We start from the raw sequence: 27,440 nt of genomic DNA on the forward strand, positions 1-27,440 counted from the left end.
GTCAAGTGTTAAGCCATATTTGAGGTCGATGAATGTTGAATGAGAGGCGAATTTGGATTTATCTGTCCGTCACAGACTGCATGATTTCGGCACTTTTTTTATTTTAGTTTTTTTTCTGCGACTAATCGACAAATACCAATTTTGCTTGACTAAGCCTCTTCTAGTCGACTATTAGGGGGCATCCCTACTGTTTTACCTTCTTTCAAAAACATAAAAAAATTGTAATGTTTCCAAACTGTTTCAAATCACTGTATAAGCAGTAGTTTAGCCCCCAAGTAGCAGATAAAATGTGCTTTGCATTTGGTCGACTAACTTGCTGACGAATGTCCCTGTGTCCGCAGCTGATCCTCTGGTTGGGAGCATCGCCACACAGTACTTGACCAACAGAACGGAACATGACAGAATAGCTAAACAGTGGACGAAGAGATACGCCACATAAACCGGGCCGTACAGTATCGCCCCCCCTCCTCGACACAAACACACACTATATCCCCCCTCAGCCCTACTGTGCCTCTACCTCTCCCCGTCTGCTGAAAGCACACTCACCAAGTGCAACAATAGATCTGGCCCCTCTTCCTTCCAACTTCCTGTAGACCTTTCTGTGAAGAAAACTGTCCTTTGTTCCTTGTTGACTTGAAAGCTTCTTTTTATACAAAGAGTAGATTGGGACTTTATTTTCCAATTATCTGAATGTTTGAATTACCTTACTGTAGGTGAAAAGGAATACTATTGTTATTATTATTATTATTATTATTATTATTATTGTCCTTCAACTTAATGTATGTATATCCTTTCTTTTAAAGTGGCATCAGGAACAAATACAGCTTATGAACTACTTTTGTTTTTTCTCATCACCATATAGTGTATTTCTTCTTCTTTTTTCTTTCTCTCTATCTCCTATCTTTCCTTTTGTTAGAAGTCAGTAAAAATTTCCATGCATGTAACCGGATGTCGAATCGCATCCATCCAACTCCAAACTCTACCCTCTTGTTTTGTTTGTATGTATTTTTTAAACTCAAAGTCATGGCAGCCACTTGACGATAGGCTTGCTTGTGAATTTAAAAAAATGAAAAGAAAAAAAAACAAAAAAACAATGTGTACATATTGCTACATGCCACCTCTGGCCAGAATGGACTGTTGTGCACTTGCTTCATGAAAAACACCATAAATAAACACTGTGGCTGAATTGTCATTTCTTGTATGTAGTGTCATATGTTCAGTGCATGTATTTTCAGTTGGACACTTTCTCTCTAGTGTTACGCATGACTTCCTGTGCTTCTGTCACATGTGGTTTAAACATCAGTCACACTGCAAAATTGGTTTTATCTAATATATGTGTCATGCAAGAGCTCTGGTTTGTACAGTAGTGGCCGAAAGTGATGTCCAGAGGGATGATATTTGATTTTAATGACCCTAAAGGTTTGATTAAACCATCAAAATATGAGGAAAATATTTTATATATTTTTTAAATATGAGGGAAAAATACTTGGTTACATGACAAAATTAGTTGAGGAAAAAAAATGGCAAATGATAGCTACAGGTTTTATTTGACAGGTTTACAGAAAAACAATAAGGATACATTGACTAAAACTTAATCAGTTATTAATATTTAATTAGTTCACTCATGTTTTTGCATGTGTTTGTAATTTCTTTGTATGACAGCCTGGCCAAAAATTATGTCGGCACAATTTGTCATGTTTCATTGCGTTATTATCACAATAATGCTTACAACATATTAAAGGATTAGTTCACTTCAGAATTAAAATTTCCTGATAATTTACTCACCCCCATGTCATCCAAGATGTTTATGTCTTTCTTTCTTCAGTCGAAAAGAAATTGAGGTTTTTGAGGAAAACATTCCAGGATTTTTCTCTATAGTGGATTTCAACAGTTACCAATGGGTTGAAGGTCAAAATGTCAGTTTCAGTGCAGCTTCAAAGAGCTCTACATGATCCCAGATGAGGAATAAGAGTCTTATCTAGAGAAACCATCAGTCATTTTCTAAGAAAAAATTAAAATTTATATTCTTTTTAACCACAAATGCACATTTTGCACTGCTCTGTGATGCGCCACGCATTACATAATCATGTTGGAAAGGTCACGCGTTTTTTGTAAAGGCCGTTTGGCAGTCTTTGCATGTTTGCTTTGTAGACACTGGATCATTACTTCCGCCTACGTCACGTGTGACCTTTCCAATTTGATTAAGTAATGTGTGACGCATCACAGAGCAGTGCAAGATGAGCATTTGTGGTTAAAAAGTGTCTAATTTTTTACTTTTTTTAGAAAATGTCCGATGGTTTCTCTAGATAAGACTCTTATTCCTCATCTGGGATCATGTAGAGCTCTTTGAAGCTGCACTGAAACTGACATTTGGACCTTCAACCCGTTGAACCCCAGTGAAGTCCACTATATGGAGAAAAATCCTGGAATGTTTTCATGTTTTCAGGAAATTATATTGTCAAACATGCAAACTCTAAACCACGGCACTCCACATATTCTGCTATTTGCACCACGTCAAATCTTGTTTTATTTATTTTTATGCAGTTTTTTGATTGAGGGAGAAGTGTGGAGTTTTTGCTATTTTATACATGAATTGAAGCAAAGTTTCTGGAGCTTCAGTTTTCTCATTAAGATGCACAAGTTTCCTCATTCTCACACATTTCACATTCAAAATCAAGACTAATGAAGACATAACAAATGAATGAATCAGAGTTGATGCACTACCTGTTCTCCTGAGGGTCTCCTGTGAATCTCTGCCTGATTGATCCGATTACCTGGAAGAAAAAGCAGCTGATTTGAGCGTACAGAGACTTTCAGGAGAGCTTTTCACAGTCCAGGTAAGAATATCTTCATGATAACACTTGTACATTTTTAATGTATGTATATTTTGCACTTACAAACAACCATGAATGCCTTTCCAGGATGACATCTGGATTATCTGCATTTTATGTAAATTATTCTTAAAAAATGTAGGTATTCAAATTATAATTTATGTAAATTCTGTCCTCCAAACTAACATTTCACGATAAATTTTAAGGTGGACTGGTGTTTTGTATTAGTTTTACTGTGTAGATTTAGCTGAAAGCATGTATTATTGGGAAGTTCCTATAGTAGCAGCTTATAGGGGCATGTTGTCACAAATTGTCGGCGTGTCAAATTATCTATTTTCTTGGTCAGTCAAGGCAAACATGTTCCAGTTTCTTTAAGGTTAACCCCTTAACTGCCACCCCCCTTTTTGAGCATATGCACTATCCAAACTTAAATTATTATAATTCAAGAATGCTATGGAATATAGATTTAAAGGGACATTTCACCCAAAAATGAAAATTCTGTCATCATCTCTCACCCTCAGGTTCCAAACCTGTATAAATTTCTTTGTTCTGATGAACTCAGAAGATTGTTGCTGAAGTGAAACCACCTCAAATGAAAATATGAAGAAGATATAGAAGTCTAAATTTTACTGTAAATCAAATGTACTGTACTTATTTTTTTAATTTAATATTTTACAAAATATTTTTTTACTCTAAAATTGATATAAAATCAAAGCCATATGTCTAACCAAGTTGTGTTTCAAATATCACAAAAATTGAGGTTCCCATGAGATTTTGTTTAGGAGTTGTACCAAAAATAGCCACAGGGCGTCACCCACTTTCCATTGAATTTTTTTTTATGAATTCTCCTGTAACAAATTAATAAATTTCTGTCCAAATATCACTTCTATCACAAAACAGATGCCAAATATTGAAGCTTGAGAGACCTTTCTGGCGATGTGTTTTGTCAAGATTAGAAAAGAGGAAATAAAATAAATTGAAATAAATTTTGTAATATGACACATGACTACGCCCACTAGGGGGAGGAGCCCGCTAAAAGAATTTAAAGTACTGTTTCCATGTTAAATCAAGGTCCAATTTTAAAATGGTTTTCACAGGATGAATCCTGAGTTTTATCCTAATTTATGATTACTAAAATATGTGACACAAAAAAGGCAATAAATAAAAACGGCACCAAGTGTCCCGCTAGCGGTGACTGTTAAGAGGTTAAATAAATCAATTCATAAATAAATTTGGTTTTTATAGTCTGCACACTCTACTAGACAGCTAATTATTGTTACTCATTTGTTAAAATCCCCCTGTAGTCAATTATTTTATCCCTTAAAACTAATCTTTGATCACCAAAATGACATATTTAAACATATGTCTTAAAGCATATTAAAAACACCACATAGACATATAAACAACATTAAAAACTTGATTTTCACCACAGGGGGTCTTTAAGCAGTTTTATATCATTGTATAGGCTAAACTTGCAAATGTTTGTCTTCTTTCCAGCACAATTCACTCTCACAAAGCAAAGGCACTGAAGAGATGTCATCATTATAACGGTTATGGAAGGAAGTTTTCCTTTCTAGGGGTAGTATGTATTAACTACACCAAACTAGTCAGAGATTTTACTAAAACGCTTTTTTTTTTTTCTAGAACATAAGTTTCCGGTCTAAATTCTGATTGGATGAGCACCTGTGACCGCGCGCATTTTATTAACGAGCTGTTGCTTAGCAACCATAAAGAGCCCACTTAGCAAAACCTGTTTATTCTTATTAGTAGTATTATTACCAAAGTCCTTTTAAGATTATTTCACTCGGCGGCCATCTTAGAAACGCATCTCGGGCATTCAAGTGCAGCTCCTATCTCTTTAAACGGGGAAACATCAAATTCTCTAAAGCTGTTTGCCAAGCTTTCGATTAAATTTCATATTTGAAATCACCAATGAAATCTGAAATCTTTCTATAGGAACCGGAGCTGCTGCAGTGACGCGATGACTTTACCAATCGGCGATTGGCTCTTATTTAGAAGGCGGGACCAAAGTCCCTTTAAGACAAGTCATTTCAGTCGGCGGCCATCTTTGAAACGCCTCTCGGGCATCCTGGGCATCATGCAGCTCCTATCTCTTTGAATGGGGAAGCATCAGATTCTCCAAAACTGTTCACCAACCTTACGATTAAATTTCATATTTGAAATCACCAATGAAATCTAACAACAACCGGCTCATAAATTTAGTTTCTAAACGCTCGAATCATGACAAAAAAAACAATTTTTCAGGCTGGATCAAGCTAATGCACATGCGCAGACCTAAATGCGCGTCTTTTTGGAGGCGCGCGTCTGACTGTTTCTATAGAAACCGGTGATTCTAACGGCCGCTGAAGTGACGCGATGACTTTACCAGTCGGCGATTGGCTCTTGGCTTTAGAAGGCGGGACTTATTCCGCCATATTGCGCGTTGCACTTTCTCCCATTCAAAACAATACGAGTGACGCGTCTTGTGTTATTCTATAGTCTTTGCTGTTATTATTAATAAATGTTAGCCTAGTATTTATAGAACATTGATTTTGTGCCCAGGAACACCCGTTACTTGTAAAAATCACCCTGGATAAGCGAGTCGTTAATTAACAACAACTAACCTAAATTCCAATCGAATGATCTCAGCCCACATCAAAAAAAGGTTAATCATACAATGTCATTATGTCTGATCCACAGCGATAAAATTAGGAAATCTTCCACTCGGTGGAAGATGTTGTCAGCAGTTCACAGTTCATTTACTATATAAAATCATGTGATGACTGTTCTACAAACTAACCTTTCACACACATGACATCTATCAGCTGTTGGAGATTTTAATGATGAGCAAGACATACTCACCACAAGTGCCAAAAGGTTGGTCAATCATTGCGAATTTCACACCGCAAATCATAAAATGTCAAACTCTGTCATTCACTCAAGCTGATTCAGGTAAGTCCAGCACTCGCGTGTTCAGCTGTCTTAAAGGAACAGTTCACCCAAAAATTAAAAAGGCGCGATTGTTTCCTCATAACGTTATTTTTTTCCGTGGAGCATAAAAGTACATTTCCAAGCATCATTTTTCCTCATAAACCACGACTGTCAAGTTAAAAAGAGAACATGATAGAAATACGATAGAAGTTGTCCACGTGACTCGCACGCTAGTCCAAGTCTTCCTGCATTGTGTGTGGAAAATTATATTTTAATTATATTATATTCACTATTCAGTGTTGCTACTGTTAACTAAATCTATTAAAAAAATAGTTTCTGTAATTGAAATGAAGTTGAAATGAAATAAAATATGAATATTAGATGGGAAAAAAAACTTAAATGAAACATATCTGAAATAAAAGAAGTTAGGTTGCAATCAAACTAAAACTGAAATAAAAACTAATTAAAGCTAAATAAATAAAAAAAAATAACAAAAGCACATTACAGAATTATTACAACTTAAACTAAATTTTAAATGAATTAAAAATAAAACCAAACTTAAAATATTAATACATAATGTGCTATAAAATAGCACTGATTACATTTCATCTTCTAATTGAAGGATCAAGAAAAGTTAGATGATCAATGTAACTAATTTACTTACATTTGATCAATGCAGAATCTTGCATATGTATTATTTATTTTAAGTCAGAACCTTTCTTTGTTTTATCATTTTCAAAATCCTAAAACTTCTAGATTTAAAGAGCTTTTAATAATATCAGACTAGATTCCACTGCATATTGTATTATTAACACATATATTTAATAACCATTATATGATTCCAATAACGTGTGCTTTGTAAAGATTAACACAATCTAATAACAGAGCAGTAATATTTGTGGTCCCACCCTGACATCACATTTACACCAGATGATCCATTCAAACAACCCAGGATCATGATAACATCATCTTCAGAGAACAAATCACCTGTTTTCCATTTGTTCACCATGTTCACATGACTGTAGAGATCTAGTCTGTCCACTAGGTGTCAGTACATGACTGTCTGTTTATCAGTATCTGATAGGGACATCCAGATAACATGGACTCTCCATTCAGAGGTGCTGCTGTCCATCCACTCAATACAGACTGTAATAAAAGGATCAAAATGAGAAGTATATTTAAACATCTCTGTCCATTGTGTAGATTTATAACCCATCCTCTGTAAGGGTCCACTGCTGCCTGAGATATGTGGATTAATGCAGTCAATCATCTGAGATAAAGATCAAGAGCTGGTTAATAATTCATAGATTATGGTGAAACGACATGCCATAGACCTTCTTTACCAAATGGTTATTTATAGACGTTCTTCTGGTGCACTTAACCACACCTTCCTCTCTGGGCTTGTGCAGTACAGGACGTCGTGTCCTAGTGTTCTTCGAATCAGTGATCTGACTAGAGAAAAACGTTCGTATGGGGAACACATATTCCCAATTTACTCCGGATTATGGGATGTATTGGCATTAATATGTATTTTATAAGTTCTAATAAACAGCCAATATGCAAGTTAATAAGCAAATAGTTAAAGTGAGAATTGTTCCCCATACTAAGGTGTTACCAAATGTTCAGGCTGTGGTGTACAGTACATTATGTGACTTTCTAAACCAGACATTTGGCTTGTTTAAGCAGGTTATTGTCTTGGGAATAAGCAATCAAATTTATTATCACTGTTGCATAACCAGAGGTGTAAAGAGTACCTGAAAACCATACTTGAGTAAAAATACTGATACCTTACATCGAAAATGACTCCATTACAAGTTATAAGTCACCAATTCCAATACGACTTGAGTAAAAGTCTTAGAGTATCTGATTTTAACAGTATTTTACTCGGTCTGAATGTCGGCTAAAAGATGCACTAGTCCTGAGAGACATGCCGGTGAAATTAAGAAACGATTGATTTGTAAGATGAGAAATCATGTTTATTTTCTAAAATCAAAATAAAACTGAACACCTCAATATTGCAATAAATCAAGGTCGACATAACAGCCTCTTAAACGTCTACAAACTCTTACGTCTCAGTTAAGCTCAAGTGGCTATAAGTAATCTAATATCCATCAAAAAGATCTTGTCAATATAGCAGATAAATAAAACAATGTTAAGTAAAATTAAAAAGTCAAAGTCTGCTTGCACTGGATGTGCTGGTTTCAGCCTCATCACTGGCTGCAGTCATTTCCTCATCTAATAAATCAAACATCTGCGATTCACATTACCAGCTAATGCACTCACATTCATGTAAAGTATCCTTGTTGATAGGGGTGAGTAAAGGCAAAACGCACAAGATATAGTATCTTCAATGCCCTTAGATGCCGATATCGCTGCTTTATAGCAGAAATAAACTGCTGCAGAAAAAGTTAGGTGTCATGAAAAATGTAATGTGTAATTGCATTACTCATCACAAATGTACTGGAGTAAAAAGTACATTTACTTGCTCAAAAATGTAGTCAAGTAGAGAGTAAAAGTTGATCTTTGATACTCAGTACAACTACAAAGTAGTCAAAAAAATACTTAAGTACAGTAACTAATTACATTTACTCAAGTACTTTACACCTCTGTGCATAACCATCATAACCATAATTATGATGTTGTCACATAAGGCTCATATATGTTTTTCTGTCCTGGCACTGAAAAAAGTATAGTTGAGCTTAGTAAATATTTGAATAAATGTTCTGAAGAAAAACAAGACAGTTATGGCATTTTATGGGTAAAATTAATGTCTTAACCCTCTGGAGTCTGAGGCTGATTTGGGGCTTGGAGAAGTTTTGACATGCCCTGACATTTGTGCTTTTTTCAGTTGTTCATAAACATATAAATGACAAAAGTGTCATTACACTGTATTCAGCACAAACTAGGCTACAATAATATGTGAGGAACATGTATGTACATGTTTGTATTTTTGAAGGAATAATGTTTATGCGTGGTTATTGAAAAAACAAAAACTTAAGTCACTGAAATAAGGTCAAAAAAAGTATATTAAATCTATGTTCACAAGACTTTTGGGTATTGGAGGTTGTAGAATAGAGTTTTTGCTTCAGAATTATGTAAAAATTATGCTGCCTACTCCTTCATATAAAACAATATATTGATTTAGTTTTTGTAAGACACTTTTTGTCAAGAAACACAGTATGCGTGGGGGCGTGAATCTGCATGAATAATGGGCCATTTACACCTGAGAAGACAAAGGAATCACATAGTAATGATCTGAAATGACTTGCATATTAATGAGGCCTTTCAGTCAGGTAGGCTGTGAAAAAAACCCCTCTGTAATAATGTCTCAGCTCATCATAAACAGCAATACTGTGAAATATTATTACAATTTAAAATAATGGTATTCTATTATATTCTTTAAAATACAATGTATTTCTGTGGTGCAAAGTGTCTGAACAATTATGTTACCTCTATGGCATTTCATATAGGCTTTTAGCTTAAAAGCATGCACATTTGGAGAAATATTGATGGATTCTTATATATTTATGTCAATTTTCTATACTGAGAAATAATATTTATTGTCATCACTATGAGTGCTGGATACTGTGTTTTTAATTCATACTTGCAGCCGGAGGGCGCTCTTTACACCTTCCACAAATTCATAATATAAAGAAGAAAAGGAACTAGGAACTAATGGCATGTCTTCTAGAGATCGCTAACCATTGCTTTAACATCCAAATAAACACTTTTCAAGACAATAAATACACGATTGAGACGATGAATGCATGTATTGCCTCTGAATTTGCGTCTGAATAGCGCTGGCTCCGTGGGCGTGGCCGCATTAGCGGATAATGAGCTGAATCACGGACTTCTGACATGGCTCTCTTCTCATACAGATTACATAAACACAGAATGTTTGTTTTCGATTTGACTTGCACGATTTAAAACCTGACATTTCAACATTTCTTTAGACGTAAGTGTCATTTTTTTTGTCATTAGTATTCATAAGTTACAGTTCATTTTCTGAGAACTATCAGATTGGACTTCGTTCAGAGGGAGAGGAGAGATCACACATCATGTTAGTTTTCTTTATTTTACAAAAAGCACAACATTGTGTTTTTACTCTGAGTGTACACAAATAAAAGAAGATATTCTATAGTTTCAATTGATATATTACTTATGTCTCTATGACAAGAAATGACGGAGTATTTTAAGTCTGTTTTGCTGCAATGTGAAAAAAAACCTGCAAAACGCGCTGGCGCGTTTTCAGACCTCAGGGAGTTAAAATGTAATATATATATATTTGCAAGTTGCTTAAAAGCGACTTAAATATACACTATATTGCCAAAAGTATTGGGACACCCCTCCAAATTATTGAATTCAGGTGTTCCAATCACTTCCATGGCCACAGGTGTATAAATCAAGCACCTAGGCATGCAGACTGCTTCTACAAACATTTGTGAAAGAATGGGTCGCTCTCAGGAGCTCAGTGAATTCAAGCGTGGTACCGTGATAGGTTTCCACCTGTGCAATAAGTCCATTCGTGAAATTTCCTCACTACTAAATATCCCACGTTCAACTGTTAGTGGTATCTTAACAAAGTGGAAGCAATTGGGAACAACAGCAGCTCAGCCACGAAGTGGTAGGCCACGTAAAATCACAGAGCGGGGTCAGCACATGCTGAGGCTCACAGTGCGCAGAAGTAGCCAACTTCCTGCAGAGTCAATAGCTACAGACCTCCAAACTTCATGTGGCCTTCAGATTAGCTCAAGAACAGTGTGTAGAGAGCTTCATGGAATGGGTTTCCATGGCCGAGCAGCTGCATCCAAGCCTTACATCACCAAGTGCAATGCAAAGCGTCGGATGCAGTGGTGTAAAGCACGCCGTCACTGGACTCTAGAGCAGTGGAGACGTGTTCTCTGGAGTGACCAATCACGCTTCTCTGTCTGGCAATCCGATGGACGAGTCTGGGTTTGGTGGTGGCCAGGAGAACGGTTCTTGCCTGACTGCTGAGTGTAAAGTTTGTAAAGTTTGGTGGAGGGGGGATTATGGTGTGGGGTTGTTTTTCAGGGGTTGGGCTTGAACCCTTAGTTCCAGTGAAAGGAACTCTTAATGCTTCAGCATACCAAGACATTTTGGACAACTTCATGCTCCCAACTTTGTGGGAACAGTTTGGGAATGGCCCCTTCCTGTTCCAACATGACTGCGCACCAGTGCACAAAGCAAGGTCCATAAAGACATGGATGAGTGAGTTTGGTGTGGAGGAACTTGACTGGCCTGCACAGAGTCCTGACCTCAACCCGATAGAAGACCTTTGGGATGAATTAGAGCGGAGACTGTGAGCCAGACCAAAATTCCCATAAACACACTCCTAAACCTCGTGGAAAGCCTTCCCAGAAGAGTTGAAGCTGTTATAGCTGCAAAGGGTGGGCCAACTCCATATCAAACCCTACGGATTAAGAATAGGATGTCATTAAAGTTCATGTGCACGTAAAGGCAGGCGTCCCAAAACTTTTGGCAGTATAGAGTATATATATATATATATATATATATATATATATATATATGGCTTGCTTAGTTGGGGACACTTGATATTCATATATTATATATATATTAACTGCTTTGTATTTTAACCAATAAAAAAAGTATTAAAACAGCAGAACATACGACAGTCACATATTTGTATAATCCCTGGTGATTGTTCAGATAAATTGTAGTAAGAATATTTGGGTTTAGGGGTATGGGGTTGGATTATGCGCTTAAATGTGTCTAAATAGTGTAAATAAAAAATAAAATAAATGTAAATAAAATTATGTTGGTGGATTTAAATTGAAAATCACGCCCCAACATATATCTCATAATCGCAAAATTACACCCCAATATGTTTTTTCATCATAATTCCCATGGCCATCTGCTATGCAAAAAGTTTCAAACTGAAAGCAATGCACACCAAAAAATTAACGTGAAAAATTGATGTGAAAGTGTTAAAAATACAGATAGGCATTCAAGATCTATTTGGTCTCTTTTACTCTAAATAATTATTAACTTGCACAGGCAGACTTTCCATACATCATGTAAATTGTCTAATAATCATTGGCTTTCAAAATCATCAATAAAGGTCAGAGGCAAATGGTGTCAAAGTTGAAATTGAACTGTAAACTGTGGTAACACTGTAGCTGATGCTGAGTTCAGTTCATTGGGCAACGCTGACTCTGGTGATGTGAAAGGGCTTTTAGACATGATTTATATCAAATGAAGCATTTTGTTCTTTCTTTTCTGCTTCTTATCTCCCCCAGGTCCAGAGAGGCAGACCCAGACACTGAGAAAATGCAGTGCTCGTCTAGCTCGACACTATTTGCCCTGCAAAAAGCTTGCACAGCCATTCCTCTGGCCCTCCACTTATTGTGGCAGACAAATCTTTGTATTTTCAACAGACAGGAAGTTTCGAACAAAATCCAAATGAGTTAGGATGGCTGGCAGAGTTGAACTACTAAATGATAAATAATGGACTGCCACTATTTGTCCTCTCGCAACTATTTATTCAGCTTTCTGCTCACAGATGCTTCTTGTAACGCCACTCAATTAGTGCGATCTGCTACGGTCCCCACCTAACGGACATGTAATTAATTAAGCTCTTTAATTTTTATGTTAATGATGTGGAAAATGCTAATGACTTTAAGTAAAATAGGTTGTTGACAGGCCTAGCAAAATATACGATGAAAAGCAAATGTTTGATCAGATGCTTCATTTACTTTGAGCTCGCAGGAGGTTGTTACAAATAAAGTCTCTCTATTTTATTCGCTTTTTTACATCTTTAATGCAAGTTTTCTCGAAGTCACACTCAGGAATCAATTTTAATTGTACTTATTCAGTCTGATGTTCTTCTATTTGTAGCACTTTGTGTGTGTGTCTGTGTATGTGTGTGTGTGTGTGTGTGTGTGTGTGTGTGTGCAGCATCACTGAAGTCAACTAACTTTCACATCGAATTTTCATTAAGATTTTTGTAGAAGAAGAGACTTCCCTCTTTGGCTTTCAACAGCCCATCTTGTAATTTAAAGCACTGAGAAATGTATTTATAGATTTCTGCAAAGAACAAAAAAAGCATTCTGTCACTGTGCTATTCAAAGAAAATTCACCTCTTTCAGTGAAATGACACGAGTTGCTTCTTTCCTGTTTTGTCGTCATAAATGCATGTGTCAAAATGACATAATGAGACAAAGCTGTAAAGACTTGGAGCATCACATTCTCATGTCTGTGGTACTGGATTGATTTAGTAAGGTATAAAATATTTTACTTCTATATATTTTTTCTTTTCATATTGAATTGTGACTTTTTTTAGTTTTGTTTGTTTTTGTTTGTTTTGGTCAGAAAATGAAAATTACAAAAACATTTAACTGTATGTGTATATATGCGTGTATTGATAGATAGATATATCTAATACCAATAAATACCAATAATATGCATTTTGATATTTACAGTATACACATGAAATGACAAAAGTATTTTAAGGGCTTATTTTTCATTGTTAGCAAGAAGGAACTTTTTTTTTTTTTTTTTTAAAGTACAAATTTACCATTACATTTATATATCTAAAAATGAAATTGTTTTGAAACAGGTGTTGCTAAACTTAATATGTTTGTTATTGTCTTTAAAATGTTAGTGCTGGTTAATTCTCTAATAATGTTTATATTTTAACTGTCATAAAATTTTTCACACTTCACTTATAGCCTACCTTTTCTGGTATTCTCCTTTAACATGTTTCACTTCTCTAACTGGTGACAACCTGCAGTCTGCAAACTGAAAATTAAAACATTTAGACATTTATATATATATAAGGATATAAGGTACATCTTTGTACCTTCTTACCCCTAAATGGTACATATTAGTACCTTTTCACTTTTGTACTTTAGGGACAGCACCGTACCTTTTTTTCTGACAGTGTAATCCCATAATTATATAGTATGTACATGTAGTTAATTACTATTATCCAGTACTTAATTGCACTGTAACAAGGACACCCTAAAATAAACTGTAACCATAGCTTGTAGTGATTGAAACTACTTCATCAGTTGATGTGTAGATACTCCAAATACCCTGGTGTAAAAATGTATCACCTAATCATGCATTTTGATCTCTGTATGTGTTAATTGTGGAATTATTGTGAAATGTTCCTATGCATTTCCTGAGATGCATTGTTATATATTCAGAATTTATTTGAGAATATCCTAAATATACTACATGTTTATTTATTATTGCAAGCATAGATGCATATTTAGCACTGTTGTTTGGTTTAGTCAGTCCCTTCTTTGGGACTTTTTTTTATGCCATTAAATCCTACTGGATTAGATACCAGTGCCTGTTGAGGACAATTACGTTAATGAGAATAACTCCTTGTAAAGCAATATTTTACTGATACTAAAAGAAAAAAAAAAACAGGGGTTAAGACTCATGACGTTCCAAACCTGCAAGACCTTTGTTTACAAATTATTTCTGATGAAATCCGAGAGGTCTCTGAACCACACACTGCTTACGTTGTAGAGACACGCATGCGTAGTGCTGCTCTCATGAACGGTGTCGGCCAATACTAAGTCGTCACTCTTCGGAGAACCAACCCCCTTGGGCCCCTCTCACCCCTCCTGCACCCCGCAGCCAGTCGAGCTGCCTGAGGAATGCGCTGGATCATCTCAAAGGTGTGTACTAGTCGTATCCTTCAGTGCTTCCCCGACGACTAGACCAGTCAATCACTGCATCGGAGGGTGAGCCAACTCTATCTGGGAATGACAATTCGGCTGTGTTGCCTCCTTCAGGAATGGTAGCGTTGTCCGAGTCATGATCCAGAAGTTCTACAAGAACTTCGCACTGCAATGGACCTCACTCTACAAATGACAAAGGTTACTGCACAGTCTCTGGGTCGTGCATTGTCCATGCTTGTGGTCCAGGAATACCATCTCTGGCTGTGTCTGGCAGATTCATGAGATGCCAACAAGATCCGTATTTTAAATTCCCAATCACCCAGACCGGCCCACTGCATCCACTTCCACTCCCATGCAACATCAGCAGTAACCTCCACCCAAGCAGCGTAGAGGAGCCGGTCATGGACAGGGTGACCAGCCATCCAGGCCCCCGCCATGCAAGGTGCCAAATGTAAAGGTAAACAGAGGCCCTAAGACAGGCGACCCAGAGATGGAGGGGACAGCTCTTTGGGAGATGATGACTGCACCAATCCTTCCCCCGGAGGACTGGGTCAAAAATCCTTAGTTCAAGTTCAAGTTCAATTTTATTTGTATAGCACATTTCCAACAGCCCCCAGGCTGACCAAAGTGCTTTACAGAAGAGCAAGAATATCACACATACATAAAATAAACCAGAAGAAAATATAAAACCACCTATTTAAAAGTTTAACATATCACGGTAATCAGTACACTAAGGAAAATAAAAAAGTTTTTAGCAAGGACTTAAAAATAGACAAGGAAGGGGCAAGCCTAATCTCTAAAGGCAGGGTATTCCAGAGTCGTGGCCCTGCCACCGCAAATGCACGCTCTCCTCTACGCTTTAGTCTAGCGCGTGGAACGACCAGCAAAGCCTGATCACAAGAACGGAGGCTTTTGAGTGGAGTATAGGAGTGAAGGAGTTCAGATAAATAAACAGGAGCTTTGTTATGTAGGGATTTGTAAACGAAGAGGAGAATTTTAAAATCTATTCTCTGACAAATCGGCAGCCAGTGAAGGGATCTAAGAATAGGAGTGATGTGTTCGTGTTTACGACACTTTAAAAGAAGTCTGGCGGCAGCATTTTGGACTAGCTGAAGTCGCGCAATTTGAGATTTAGATATACCACAATATAAGGAATTACAGTAATCTAGACGCGAAGTAACAAATGCATGAACAACCATTTCGAGAGTTTTTGGGGTGAGAAAGTTTTTAATTTTAGACAGTAAGCAAAGCTGATAAAAACTGGATCCAATAACGGAGGAGATATGTCTGTCAAATTTTAAATGCTGGTCAAAAATAATACCTAGGTTCTGCACCCGTGTCGATCTAAAAGCGGATAAACTTTCTAGCTCAGGGCTTAAACACTGAGAGTTCTCATTAGGACCGAACACAATTACCTCAGTCTTGTCCTCGTTTAAGAAGAGGAAGTTTTGGGCTAGCCATAATTTAACCTCCTCTAAACATTGGAGAAGAGAGGAGATCGCAGTGGAATTGTTTTTCTTGACTGGAAGATATATTTGAGTGTCATCCGCGTAGAAATGAAAAGACACTCCATGCTTTCGTAGGATAGAGCCCAGAGGGAGCATGTACAGAGAGAGTTTCATTCTCTTTTTGTTTCGCCCAAATTCTCAAATTCAAGTAGTTTCCTTCGTCTCTGGGTCCCAAGAGGGTATGAAGAGAAGTGGGTGCAGAACCGGACTGCTCTCATCCTCCTCTATCAACCGCAGGCAGCACTGGGGGGTTCGAGGATGCAACCCAACCTTCTCACGAAGCCTCTGCCCGACCGTGGACCAGGTAGGTGGACCCTGCTGTGGGCGACTGTGGTACTGCTTGCATGGTATCTGCGAGCCTGGTTAGCACTCCCCAGTCCATCTCGCTGGCTCATTCGGACCATCAGGCTCGGCTTTGCGATTCAGTTCGCCCGACGTCCCCCAAAGTTCAGGGGCATCCAATCTACTTTGGTGAAAGTTGCAAATGCCCAAGTCTTGCGTGAGGAGATCGCAGTCCTATTGGCGAAGGACACGATAGAGTGGGTCCCTCCAGCCGATACAAAGACAGGGTTCTACAACCCCATCGTACCCAAGAAAGGTGGTGGGTTACGACCAAACTTGGACCTGCGAGTTTTGAACCAGGCTTTACTCAAGCTACTGTTCAAAAATGCTGACACAGAAACGCATTTTCAAATGCATTCATCCCTGTGATTGGTTTGCAGTGATCAGCCTGAAGGACGCGTACATTCATGTCTCAATTCTCTCTCGACACAGGCTATTCCTGCGTTTTGCGTTCAAGGGTTGAGCATAACAGTACAAAGTCCTGCCCTTCGGGCTGTCCCTATTGCCCTGTATCTTCATGAAAGTCATAGAGGCAGCCCTTGTTCCCATGAGAGAACATGGCATTCGCATTCTCAACTATCTCGACGACTGGCTTATACTAGCACAGTCCCGAGATCAGTTATGCGAACATAGGGATCTGGTGCCTAGTCACCTCAGCCAGTTGAGTCTTCGGGTCAACTGGGAGAAGAGCAAAATCTTGCCTGTGCAGAGGATCTCTTTTCTCGGTATGGAGTTTGACTCAGTCAAACAGAAAACACGCCTCACAGAGGATCTTTTCCAATATTCACTTTCTGAGTGTTATCCAAGTTCACCGTGTGGGCAATTTTCTCTGCATATGCGTACACCATGTCCCATCTTAGAGAGGGATCAGCTGGCTTTCGCAGGGCACTGGAGGTTGCAGCACCTGTGGCGTTTTGGTAGGGATCCCAATTTGTCGATCTCCTCCGACGTGACGTTGAGAGTGACCAACTGAAAGGGAATATCTTGGTGACTTGTGTAACCCTCGTTCCCTGAAGGAGGGAACAAAGACGTCTCCAACAGCTGCTGTACAACCGCTGGGGCGCCGCGTCACCAAGTCATCAGCTCGCTCCTCAACGAAAACCTGAAGTATACAATGCACCTGCTACTCATTAAATACCCGCACTGAGGAGTGGCACAGCTGATGCAAATCTCGCATACCAATGTCAATTGGCTTGTTTTAGTTGCACTCAAAGTAGATTGGTTTCTCTAGTGAGATCCCAATTCCGAGACTGGGTTTTATGGGGTTTTTTTGTGCACAAAAAGTATTCTCGTCACTTCATAACATTAAGGTTGAACCACTGTAGTCACATGGACTATTTTAACAATCACCTTACTGCCTTTCTGGGCCTTGAAAGGTGCAATGACGTTGATGCCTATGTGCAGTTCAGATACCTCTCGGTTTTCATCAGAAATACCTTAATCTGACATGACAATGACATGATAGTGTGAGGGTGTGTAATTAATGAGAGAAATGTCATTTTTGGTGAACTAACCCTTTAAAATATGTATTTTTCTTTTACAGGTTTGCATACTTGGCATCTAGTGACGATGACGTGGACGGTGGGTCTCAGTAACCTGGTGTTAGCGGTCTACGGATTCACGCTGATTATAGGCCTTCCCGCCAATATCTTGGCTTTTTACACTTTCTTCCAGAAGATCCGCCAGCGCTCCACCCCGATGGACGTGCTGTTACTCAGTTTAACCATCTCCGACCTGATCTTCTTCTTTTTCCTGCCATTTCGAATGGTGGAGGCAGCCAACATGAAATGGACAATGCCGTACTTCCTCTGCCCACTGTCAGTATTCATCTTCTACTCCGTCATCGGCAACAGCACCTTACATCTGATGGCCATCAGTGTGGAGCGATACCTGGGTGTAGCTTTCCCAATTAAATACAAGCTGAAACGCAAGCCTCGAAATGCCGTGATAGCCAGCGTCATGTTCTGGGTGGTTTCCATGGCGCACTGCAGCATCGTCTACATCATGCAATACCACAATCATTTGAACCCCAACATCACCGATCCATCGAAGCGTAACACCTGTTATAAAGAATTCAACACCGAGCAGCTCAAGATCCTCCTGCCAGTTAGCCTCGAGGTTTCTATTGTTTTCTTCTGCATTCCTTTTCTCATCTGCTGCTTCTGCTACATCAAGTGCATCTGCATACTTTCCCGTCTATCCAAAGTTCACGCCAAGAAACGGTATAGAGCTATCGGGATGCCGTTGGGAACGCTTCTGGTCTTTGTTATCACTTTCATGCCCTTCAGCGTCTCATATGTGAAGGAATATGTCAGTGGCTACAGCGCTAATTGGAGAAAATATGCTCTGCTCACCAGCACGCTGCATGCATGTCTCGACCCTTTCATATTCTACTTCTCTTCTTCAGCACTCAGAGAGACTTTCAAGAAGGTGTTGCAGGAGCTGGTGAGGCGGCTGCTTCCTCCCTGCTGCCGCTCAGCTCTCTGCTGCCCTTTATTCAACCGTGGGAATCAGAGGAATGAAAACACAGTTCTGATGACAGAATCTGCTAACATATCAAGCCAGGTTTTGCTTTGATTGATGTGCTTTGCGTTGCCTGCATATGCATCTTCAATGAATGACATTCTGTCCAAAGCCAATTCTATTATGCCACCGTGACCCAATGCTTTATGGATGGACAGATGGACTGCTTAAAAATTGTTTTGGAAGAGAAAATCAAGCATGCACATGATGATTGCACTAATATTTTTCTTAAATCTGTCATCAGCACAATTTTATTCACAATGAAATAAAAAGCTCGACCAGTGTGTGAACAAATTACAATGCAAAATCTAACATTCAAATACGCAGCATTTACTTACAGCATTGCTATGATCATAATCAAGATACTCTGATACAACTTTGTGAAACAAGCTGTTTTTGTTACTAATTTTTCAATAAATTTTGTGATTAGGCTTCCGTTCTTTATTCTTTCATTCTGAACCATTTACTTGTTGCTCATGAATGCTGTTTATTTATTTTCTTTGCAGCACTCAATATAAAGTTTTAAAATTGCCATCTCTTTAGATAGACCAACACAAACTCCTGTGATGTCACTTCCTGTCTCTGTTTGGAGTTATACAGCGTGTGGAGGTACAAGTTTGATTTGTAATCATTTATTTAAATTTTTTTCTATATGTTTTATCTGTTCTCTTTATAATGGCTAATAAGTAATCTAATTTATTGTCACATAATGTGAATACTGGGTGTCACTGAAACAGATTCTGAACAGTTCCATGTATTTTTCTGTCTCGGATGTCAGATTTTGGTTATTACTTTGGTTAATGTCAAAGTTTAGTTTTTTACCTCATTAAGTGAAGTTCCTAAACGTAATTTAGGGAGGAGCAAGCCCATCTAATCTTCCAATCAACAGCCAGAGTATATAAGCAGCTGCTTACCTCTCTTCAGTCTCAGCTATTCCTCCACCTCCCCAAACTCCACCTTCATCTCAGGTACCTTGCCCTATGTAATCATATCCTATATTTATTCACTTTGGTGGGTATATCAGAGCTCGAGTTGAGGCTGCTTCATCGAGCCCTTCCTCAGTGAACAGCAAGCCAAATTAGCTAACCTAATACTCTAAAGATTATATGGGCAAACAAACTCATTAAATGACAACAATGTTGTGTCTGTGTCTACATTTTAGCAGCTGCATTTGCAAGATGTTTTTATTTTAGACCTGATGGGATGGTTTTCAGGGTTTTAAACAAATGCCGAACAGAGGAGAGTTTGCTGGCAAAAAGAGAACACGTCAGAGCTCGTAATATAACAAGATTTAGCAATGGCTTAGCTACAGTAACATTTTCAGCTAGTCAGCTTGAGATCTTTTCCATTTAAACTGGTTATATCTCTTAAGGCCGGAACACACCAAGCCGACGAACAAGTGGCGATGAAAGCAGACTGCGGGGTTGGTTCACGTCAGCAGCGTCTGTATCCAAAGTTGGCCTGACACACCAAACCAACGCTCGACAGCCGACGGCCAAGTAGCACGTCAGTTCTGCGCCTGCGTGAGAGGAAATGCCTTCCCGAACCAGCAGGTGGCAGTATCTGAACAGCCAGTCAGAATGATCGGATGGCCCGACGCAGGGGCGGACTGGGACAAAAATTCAGCCCTGGTACTGTAGCCACACCAGCCCACATTACCACACCCCCGGACACGCGCATTCCCAGGTGAAAAAAAGTACACTTCCATAATGTACTTAAAGGTGCTAAAGAGGATGTTTTGTTTTATACATTTTTGCAATATTACTTGAAACTGTCTTTACTAACTGATAAAAGACTATTTATTAGGTGCACTGAAAGGAATAATATTAATATACATCATCTGTGCACGAGGTAGGGCCTTAAAAACATCAGCCCTTTGGCTTGTCAATCACTGCCGTTACGTTCCTTGTGAGAGACGTGCGCGGCTGCGCGCTCCAGTAACTTTCCACACTCTACAGGCGCCGCATGCAATGTTTTTGTCAGGAGACAGGAGTAACAACTCCAGATTATGAGTTACCTGCGGTGAGTCCGACATAATGAATCCACTAACACGACACAGCGAATGCCGGTGGTAAACAAACACTCGTGTTCCAATACTCGTGCACGAGTTTTGGGAGGCGTTCCCATGAAAAGCTGTGAAGGAGGGGGTTGTTCTTACGCATGCGCTCATTTCAAAAACTCACAGTCTTTGGTTTCTCAGTCGACGAAAAGATCCTCTGTATCACCTTTAAAGTGCTATTTTCACACATTTTGTTCTTTAATATACTAAAATTCTTCTTTAATACTTCTTAAAGTGCATATTGCAGGTTTAACATGTTTTTCGAGATGAATATATAACCTTGTACAAAAATACCATATAAAAAGGTACTGCAGGGTTTAAAAATGTTTTGCGAGACATAAGGGCATTAATTTAGTAGATAAAGTGACGGTCTCTGTAAAAACCGCTTTTTTTCAGCGTCGCGTCATTTTACGTCACTACAGGGAGATGTTCGCAGAGCTCTGTGTTGATTCAGTGCAGAATATATTGGTATTTAGCAACAGCGGCCGTGAATCAGTGTGTTTTCGGTAGTTTTTGTATTCTATTTATCATCGTAATGGTAAATTATTGTGTTTGTGGAGGTTGCACAAACTCCAGCCTGTCAGGACATCGAGTACAGAGGTTTACTAACAAGAAAAACTACGCTGCTATCTTCTGTGCCGGGGTTTGTTTTGTGCAGGTGAAGAGACGGGACTTCACTTCTGCATCTGCGTCGAAAAACGCATTCATTTTAGACTGGAGGATTATCATCCTGGCGATATGATGGAGTTCAACATTGTAATACTTCTGTAAATGATTATATTAAATCAGTGGTTCTCAACCTTTTTTGGGCCAACGCCCCCGTCCATTATCCAGGTCCTTTACCGCCCCCCAAACACCATTAGCCTACATCATGAATCCATTTTCCAAACCGTGTTTTTGTCTTATCCTGAATCACTATGACACACCTATAATAAGAGTTTGTATTTTATATTTATATTGGGACTATTAGACTGGTTCGAGTCTGCACCGCTGCGGAGTACAGAACAAGACGCCTGCAATTTTGATTATTTACCGCTAGAGCTCCAAAAGTTACGGACTGCAGCTTTCATAATTAAAAAGCATGTCACTGAAAGTCAAATAACAGATTTGATTTGACTGAACAGTGGCAGGCAGCCGGGACAAGCTGGAACCGGAACCTCCGAAATCTGATCCGGCACCTCATTTGGGGGATCCCCCTCTCATATAACACCAAAAGTGGTCCATGCCGGGTTTTGTGTTTTCCAACACATAAGCAACATATAAAGCAGTGGCTGTCAAACTTTTTTTTAAAGAACAACCTTTTTGTTTTGTTTTTTTGTTTTGTTTTTTATTGACGCGACCAAACCAAGTCAAGTCAAGCATAAGAATACTAAAATATATAATATATACAGAACAAGAATAAAAACTTGTAAGTAGCTATAAACAAGCCCAAACGAATTAATCTGAAGCGAAACTGAAAGTAAAAACCGGTGTTCTCAAGCAGCCTCTCGTTCGGCACGAATTCAAATGTTTCCATATTAGCAGGGCCGTGCACAGACCTTTTGAGGGGCATGTGCTGAAACTGAAAAAAAGGGCACGATATATATATATATATATATATATACACACACATATATACAGGGTTTCAGGGCTTCTTTAAAAATAATTACAACAGGAATCTTCTGTGAGCCATGTGTTTGAAGATGTTTGACTTCACTGTGATCCAGGGATGTCCCTCTCAACACATTAATACACACACATTACATTCTGCATTATAAAATATAAAGAAGCACAGTGACCTGATGATTCTGTAATGTTTTTTAGTTCCTACAACATTACTGTAGTAAAACCATGTTTTACTATGTTTATACATGTGAAGAGCGGGGAGTATACAATACTAGATTAAAAACATTATCTAGCGAGCAAATACATATTAACATCGTAAACATTAACCATACTGTGTGACCATATATAATACGATTAAATGTTAATGAATTAAGTGTATGCAGATAGCCATCATAAATCAAAGAAGAAATTCCTTAGAAATATATTTTACCTAGCTGACGACGGGGATCACTCAGTTACGCCGGGTTTTTGACCAGCGAATATGTGCAAATGTGCAATTTGTCCTCACATTAGGCTACGTGTTACGTCGTCATCAATAGGTTATGAGCGCTCAATTTTCCTGTTGTAAAATACGTTTGGCCACAATCTCAATTTATAAAAGATGTAATACTACTGTACTGTATGCACAGGCTATTTAAGGCTATTTGTAGGCTATTGGTATTGGCTATGACTTAGAAGGCAAATGCTAGCCACCTCCCTCTCTCTTCGCCGCCGGTCTCAGGCCTCAAATGCATAAAATATGAAACTTTATAGACATACTAATGTTTCTTTCATAAAGACAACGTTGTAGCCTACTTATTCAAACAACAAGATATTTATTTACTGTAGCAAGACGTTCAGCTGCTCTGCTGTGGAACTTCAGTTCGCTGCACTCAGGGGGAGGAGTTAAGAGGTTTGACTGACAGTTTGAGCGGATCCAAAAAGATTTTGTCACAAGCTCTTTTTAATACCTTTATTAGGCTAAATATATTTGTAAATTTATTGTTTTTTTTTCAAGAAAATTCATTGATTTATTCAATAAAATAAATAAAATAAAACACCTCCAAAAAAAAAGGGCACTTCGGAGTGTAAGGACAAAAAGGGCATGTGATCTACACAGGTTGAGCCCTACCTGTGCACGTGCCTGCATATTAGCAATGTATTTGGATGCTGAACTTGTATTTATTGTGTTAAATAGGATTTGTACTTCACTCCCGTTTCAATATCAACGAAAGAAATCGTCCTCTTCAAATGAGCAAAAATGTGTTTGGCAGGACCAGTTTTAGCGGTGGTCACGCTGAACGGCACAGATAGGATACTACTACGGAGTATGTATGAGCAGTGAACAATGAACAGGCTGTGATGTCAAGTTTGCAATGAATATGTTGAGTGCGCACGCAAGGCGCCGGCGCGATCACTTCAACTGTTTCCTTGTACCAGCAGAAACAACTTAAATACTCCGTAATTTACAGATATGAGTAAGACATTATTTGATACTGCGAAGTTTACTTTTATACACTCACACTAAAAACAGAACATTGTGCTTTTGCAAAATAAAGAAAACAGGATGCGCTTTTTGCCATCTCAGCACCACGCCTCACAAAAATGAATCAAACTCAGCAGTATATAGGCTACTTATTATTGGGCACAGTTTTTTCTTTCGCTTTGTTAATCAATTAAGTCAAATATATTTTGTTTATTTATTCATTTTAGACTATGCTTTTATGAAAATGCCAACCCATTTTTTAAGTCTCGTGACACAGGGTTTGAAAACTTGTGATATAAAGAATACATATAAATTATATAATTACATAAATTATAGACATATAAACTTCGATGACGATGTTTTCTGAAACTTAAGCGTGCAAGTTGCATGTTTTGCATTATGAAGGGAACTTGTGACTACAGAGAGAGCTATTCGTGTTGTTGGATATCGTTTTATTGAAATGCTGTGAGGAGACGCAGAAGAACTGATGAAATACTGGTTAAACGCGTATATGCCCACACTGGCAGTTTCCACATGAACGCGCTCGCGCACAAAATAACTACGAGTTTAAACATCTGATTTCTATGTCGAGGGCTGTTTGTCATAATGCCACGATGTTTTACGCACAAATGGTCACTACACACCATGAGTATGCCAATGGTTTCCATCACCTTAACGCACATTTGAACTAACGCAAAACTCAAGATAATCTGCGTCTGCCTATTGAATTTCTTTGATAATTCTGGACAGTAAAAACCACCATAGGCTGCCATATGGTCATTTCAGCGCTAATGTGTGCACTCAGGATTTATTACGCATTTAGGAGAGTATTGTAAGAAGCTAATATATTTATTCCACGTCATTTCCAAACATGCTGTACCTTCAAGGGTGTTTTTAAAAAGCTAAAAAATTTAAGTTAAATAAGAGTATTTTGCGTACATGAAATGCTAAGTATTAATTCAAAGCGAATCAGTGAAGCTATCTTCCATTTTTTCACAAAAAACTACAGAAATGTCATTTCCACCACACTGACCCTTTGTGGTGGAAATGACATTTATGGTTACAAAGTACAATTGATATGGATTGCGAGAGTATAGTTGTGTAATACTTTTTATATAATACACTATATTGCCAAAAGTATTAGGACACCCCTCCAAATCATTGAATACAGAAGTTCCAGTCACTTTCATGGCCACAGGCGTGGGTCGCTCTCAGGAGCTCAGTGAATTCAAGTGTGGTACCGTGATTGGTTGCCACCTGTGCAGTGGAGTAAAGCACACCACCACTGGACTCTAGAGCAGTGGAGACGTGTTCTCTGGAGTGATGAATCACGCTTCTCTGTCTGGCAATCCAATAAACGGATCTGGGTTTGGTGGTGGCCAGGAGAACGGTACTTGCCTGACTGCATTGTGCCAAGTGTAAAGTTTGGTGGAGGAGGATTATGGTGTGGGTTTGTTTTTCAGCAGTTGGGCTTGAACCCTTAGTTCCAGTGAAAAGAACTCTTAATGCTTCAGCATACCAAGAAATTTTGGATAATTTCATGCTCCCAACTTTGTGGGAACAGTTTGGGGATGTTCTATTATATACTGCGCACCAGTGCACAAAGCAAGGTCCATAAAGACATGGATAAGTGAGTTTGGTGTGGAGGAACTTGACTGGCCTGCCCTCAACCCGACAGAAGACCTTTGGGATGAATTAGAGCGGAGACTGCGAGCCAGACCTTCTCGTCAACATCACTGCCTGACCAAATGCACTTCTAGAAGAATGGCCAAAAATTCCCATAAACACACTCCTAAACCTTACTGAATAGCTCCATGTTAAACCCTACGGATTAAAAATGGGATGTCATTAAAGTTCATAAGCACGTAAAGGCAGGCGTCCCAAAACTTTTGGCAATATAGTGTATATTATAATACTTTTTATATTTTATTTATTTCTAAATTATATTACTTTTATATTAATTGATTTCATTTTTTTCTATTTTTAAGATGCCATCTACAACAACAAAAGAAAGGTCACAGGCCTATAGGGACAAAATAAAAGCTGACCCTATAAAATATGAAGGAGAGACTTAAAAGAGAGATCTGTCAAACGCTCTCTCTCACACACATGCAAACATACATACACTCACACACTCAAGGTGCTCAAAATTTTCCACATTCGACACCTCTGTTTAAATGATACAGTTTCAGGTGTTCTTTACAGTTACTCTTTACAGAAGATAAGTGTTCATTTAAGAGACCAATAAGAACATTTCAGTATCAAACTCTCACAATTATATAGCCTCATAATTATCTCACGTTAACTCATTGTCATTTCCACCACACCCTGTCATTTCCACCACCACCCTGTAATTTCCACCACCTCACACATTTTTAAAAACTATGAAAAAAGTTCTCATCACACATTAAAAATGAATCCACAATTTATGAGATCATGCTCTACTTAATATAAAAATTAAAGTTATTTATTTTCTAATAAGCTTTTACCCAAACCAATATTAACTTTCAGAGTGTGACAGGTGTACAGTTCACAATTTGGTCCTTAGGGCAGTTAATTTATCTCATTGACAAATGTATAATTAATGTAGGCTACATTGTGGGAAAAATGGTAAAACTAGTTACAAAAATGATCTTAGACAATTCTTGAGTGGCATAAGTAATTCTAGTTTTAAATAACAGCTCAGCTGTATATTGAGATGTGGTGGAAATGACATTGACAATGACAATGAGAATGTGTTACGTGACTTTTGAACAAGTTTATTTTATTCAACTTCACAAGGCTAAAAGTGCCCCTAGTTGAAGAAACGCCCAATATATTAAAAATAAAACTGACCGGCCCACGTTAAAAAAAATGGTCCGGCCCCTCTGGCATTTGCCAGAATTGCCCGATGGTCAATCCGCCCATGGCCCAACGGACCGACGAGCTCCGACGCCGATTCAACATTTTGAATCGACCGAAAAAAAGCAGACAACCGTCGGCTTGGTGTGTTCCTGCCTTTAAGACTAGTAGATAAAGGGATAGTTCACCCAAAAATGAAAATGTAATGTTTATCTGCTTACCCCCAGGTAATGTTCCCTCTATTTTTTTTTCTCTCTCTGAGCAAAACTTTTCTCTGTTGAGCGCACATTTTGAGCAAAAACATACTTTATATCATTTATATTATGTACAATGAACGTAAACACACACACACAAAATGGTTTTATCATGCAACTGTAACATTTAACTTTAATCTGCCGTTTCTATTTTATTTGACCCTTGATGTAACTTAGTGATTTATTAAATAATGTGTTTGAAATTAAGCAGTTCAGTCACTAAATTAAGCACATTTTAGGTTAACTGAGATTTTTTCACATTGCTGTATTAACTGTACCAGTCTTTACCAAGAAATTCTATTAAAAAATACTTTCTGTCCTCCTGCAGACAGTTCAATTCTTTATAATAATATAATATGAGCAGTTACAATGATGGTTTGGGACAACTATAATGTGTTTTTGTACA

The 27,440-nt window shown here is 38.3% G+C and overlaps 3 protein-coding genes across 11 annotated transcripts in view; 2 read left to right on the forward strand and 1 right to left on the reverse strand.

Moving 5' to 3' along the window:
* ube2e2 (ubiquitin-conjugating enzyme E2E 2) overlaps positions 1–1,192 on the forward strand; it is a 40,853-nt gene extending 39,661 nt beyond the window's left edge. The window contains exon 6 of the mRNA XM_048154144.1: positions 342–1,192. Within this exon, the coding sequence (XP_048010101.1) occupies positions 342–439 (98 nt within the window). The 3' untranslated portion in view covers positions 440–1,192. The remainder of the gene's footprint in view (positions 1–341) is intronic.
* znf385d (zinc finger protein 385D) overlaps positions 1–27,440 on the reverse strand; it is a 232,295-nt gene that overhangs the window by 204,250 nt on the left and 605 nt on the right. For 3 of the 8 annotated variants that reach the window (XM_048154137.1, XM_048154131.1, XM_048154133.1), the window contains exons 1-2: positions 6,750–7,543; positions 2,725–2,774 (exon numbers count right to left, since the gene is read on the reverse strand). The gene's annotated coding sequence lies outside the window, so the exon portion shown is untranslated. Of the gene's footprint in view, positions 1–2,724; positions 2,775–6,749; positions 7,545–27,440 lie in introns of those variants that run through there. The other 5 variants (XM_048154135.1, XM_048154132.1, XM_048154134.1 and 2 more) reach the window with 4 other exon arrangements.
* LOC125244133 (free fatty acid receptor 3-like) lies at positions 2,357–20,165 on the forward strand. Of its 2 annotated transcripts, none has more exons than XM_048154142.1 (2): positions 2,357–2,837; positions 17,831–20,165. In XM_048154142.1, the coding sequence occupies exon 2, from the start codon at positions 17,857–17,859 to the stop codon at positions 18,862–18,864; it is 1,008 nt and encodes a 335-aa protein (XP_048010099.1). In that variant the 5' UTR covers positions 2,357–2,837; positions 17,831–17,856; the 3' UTR covers positions 18,865–20,165. The 2 variants fall into 2 exon arrangements, with proteins under 2 accessions (XP_048010099.1, XP_048010100.1); XM_048154143.1 differs by lacking the exon at positions 2,357–2,837 and adding an exon at positions 12,682–13,022.

Source organism: Megalobrama amblycephala, linkage group LG13 (genome assembly GCF_018812025.1).
Source record: "Megalobrama amblycephala isolate DHTTF-2021 linkage group LG13, ASM1881202v1, whole genome shotgun sequence".
NCBI classification, from domain to species: Eukaryota; Metazoa; Chordata; class Actinopteri; order Cypriniformes; family Xenocyprididae; genus Megalobrama; species Megalobrama amblycephala.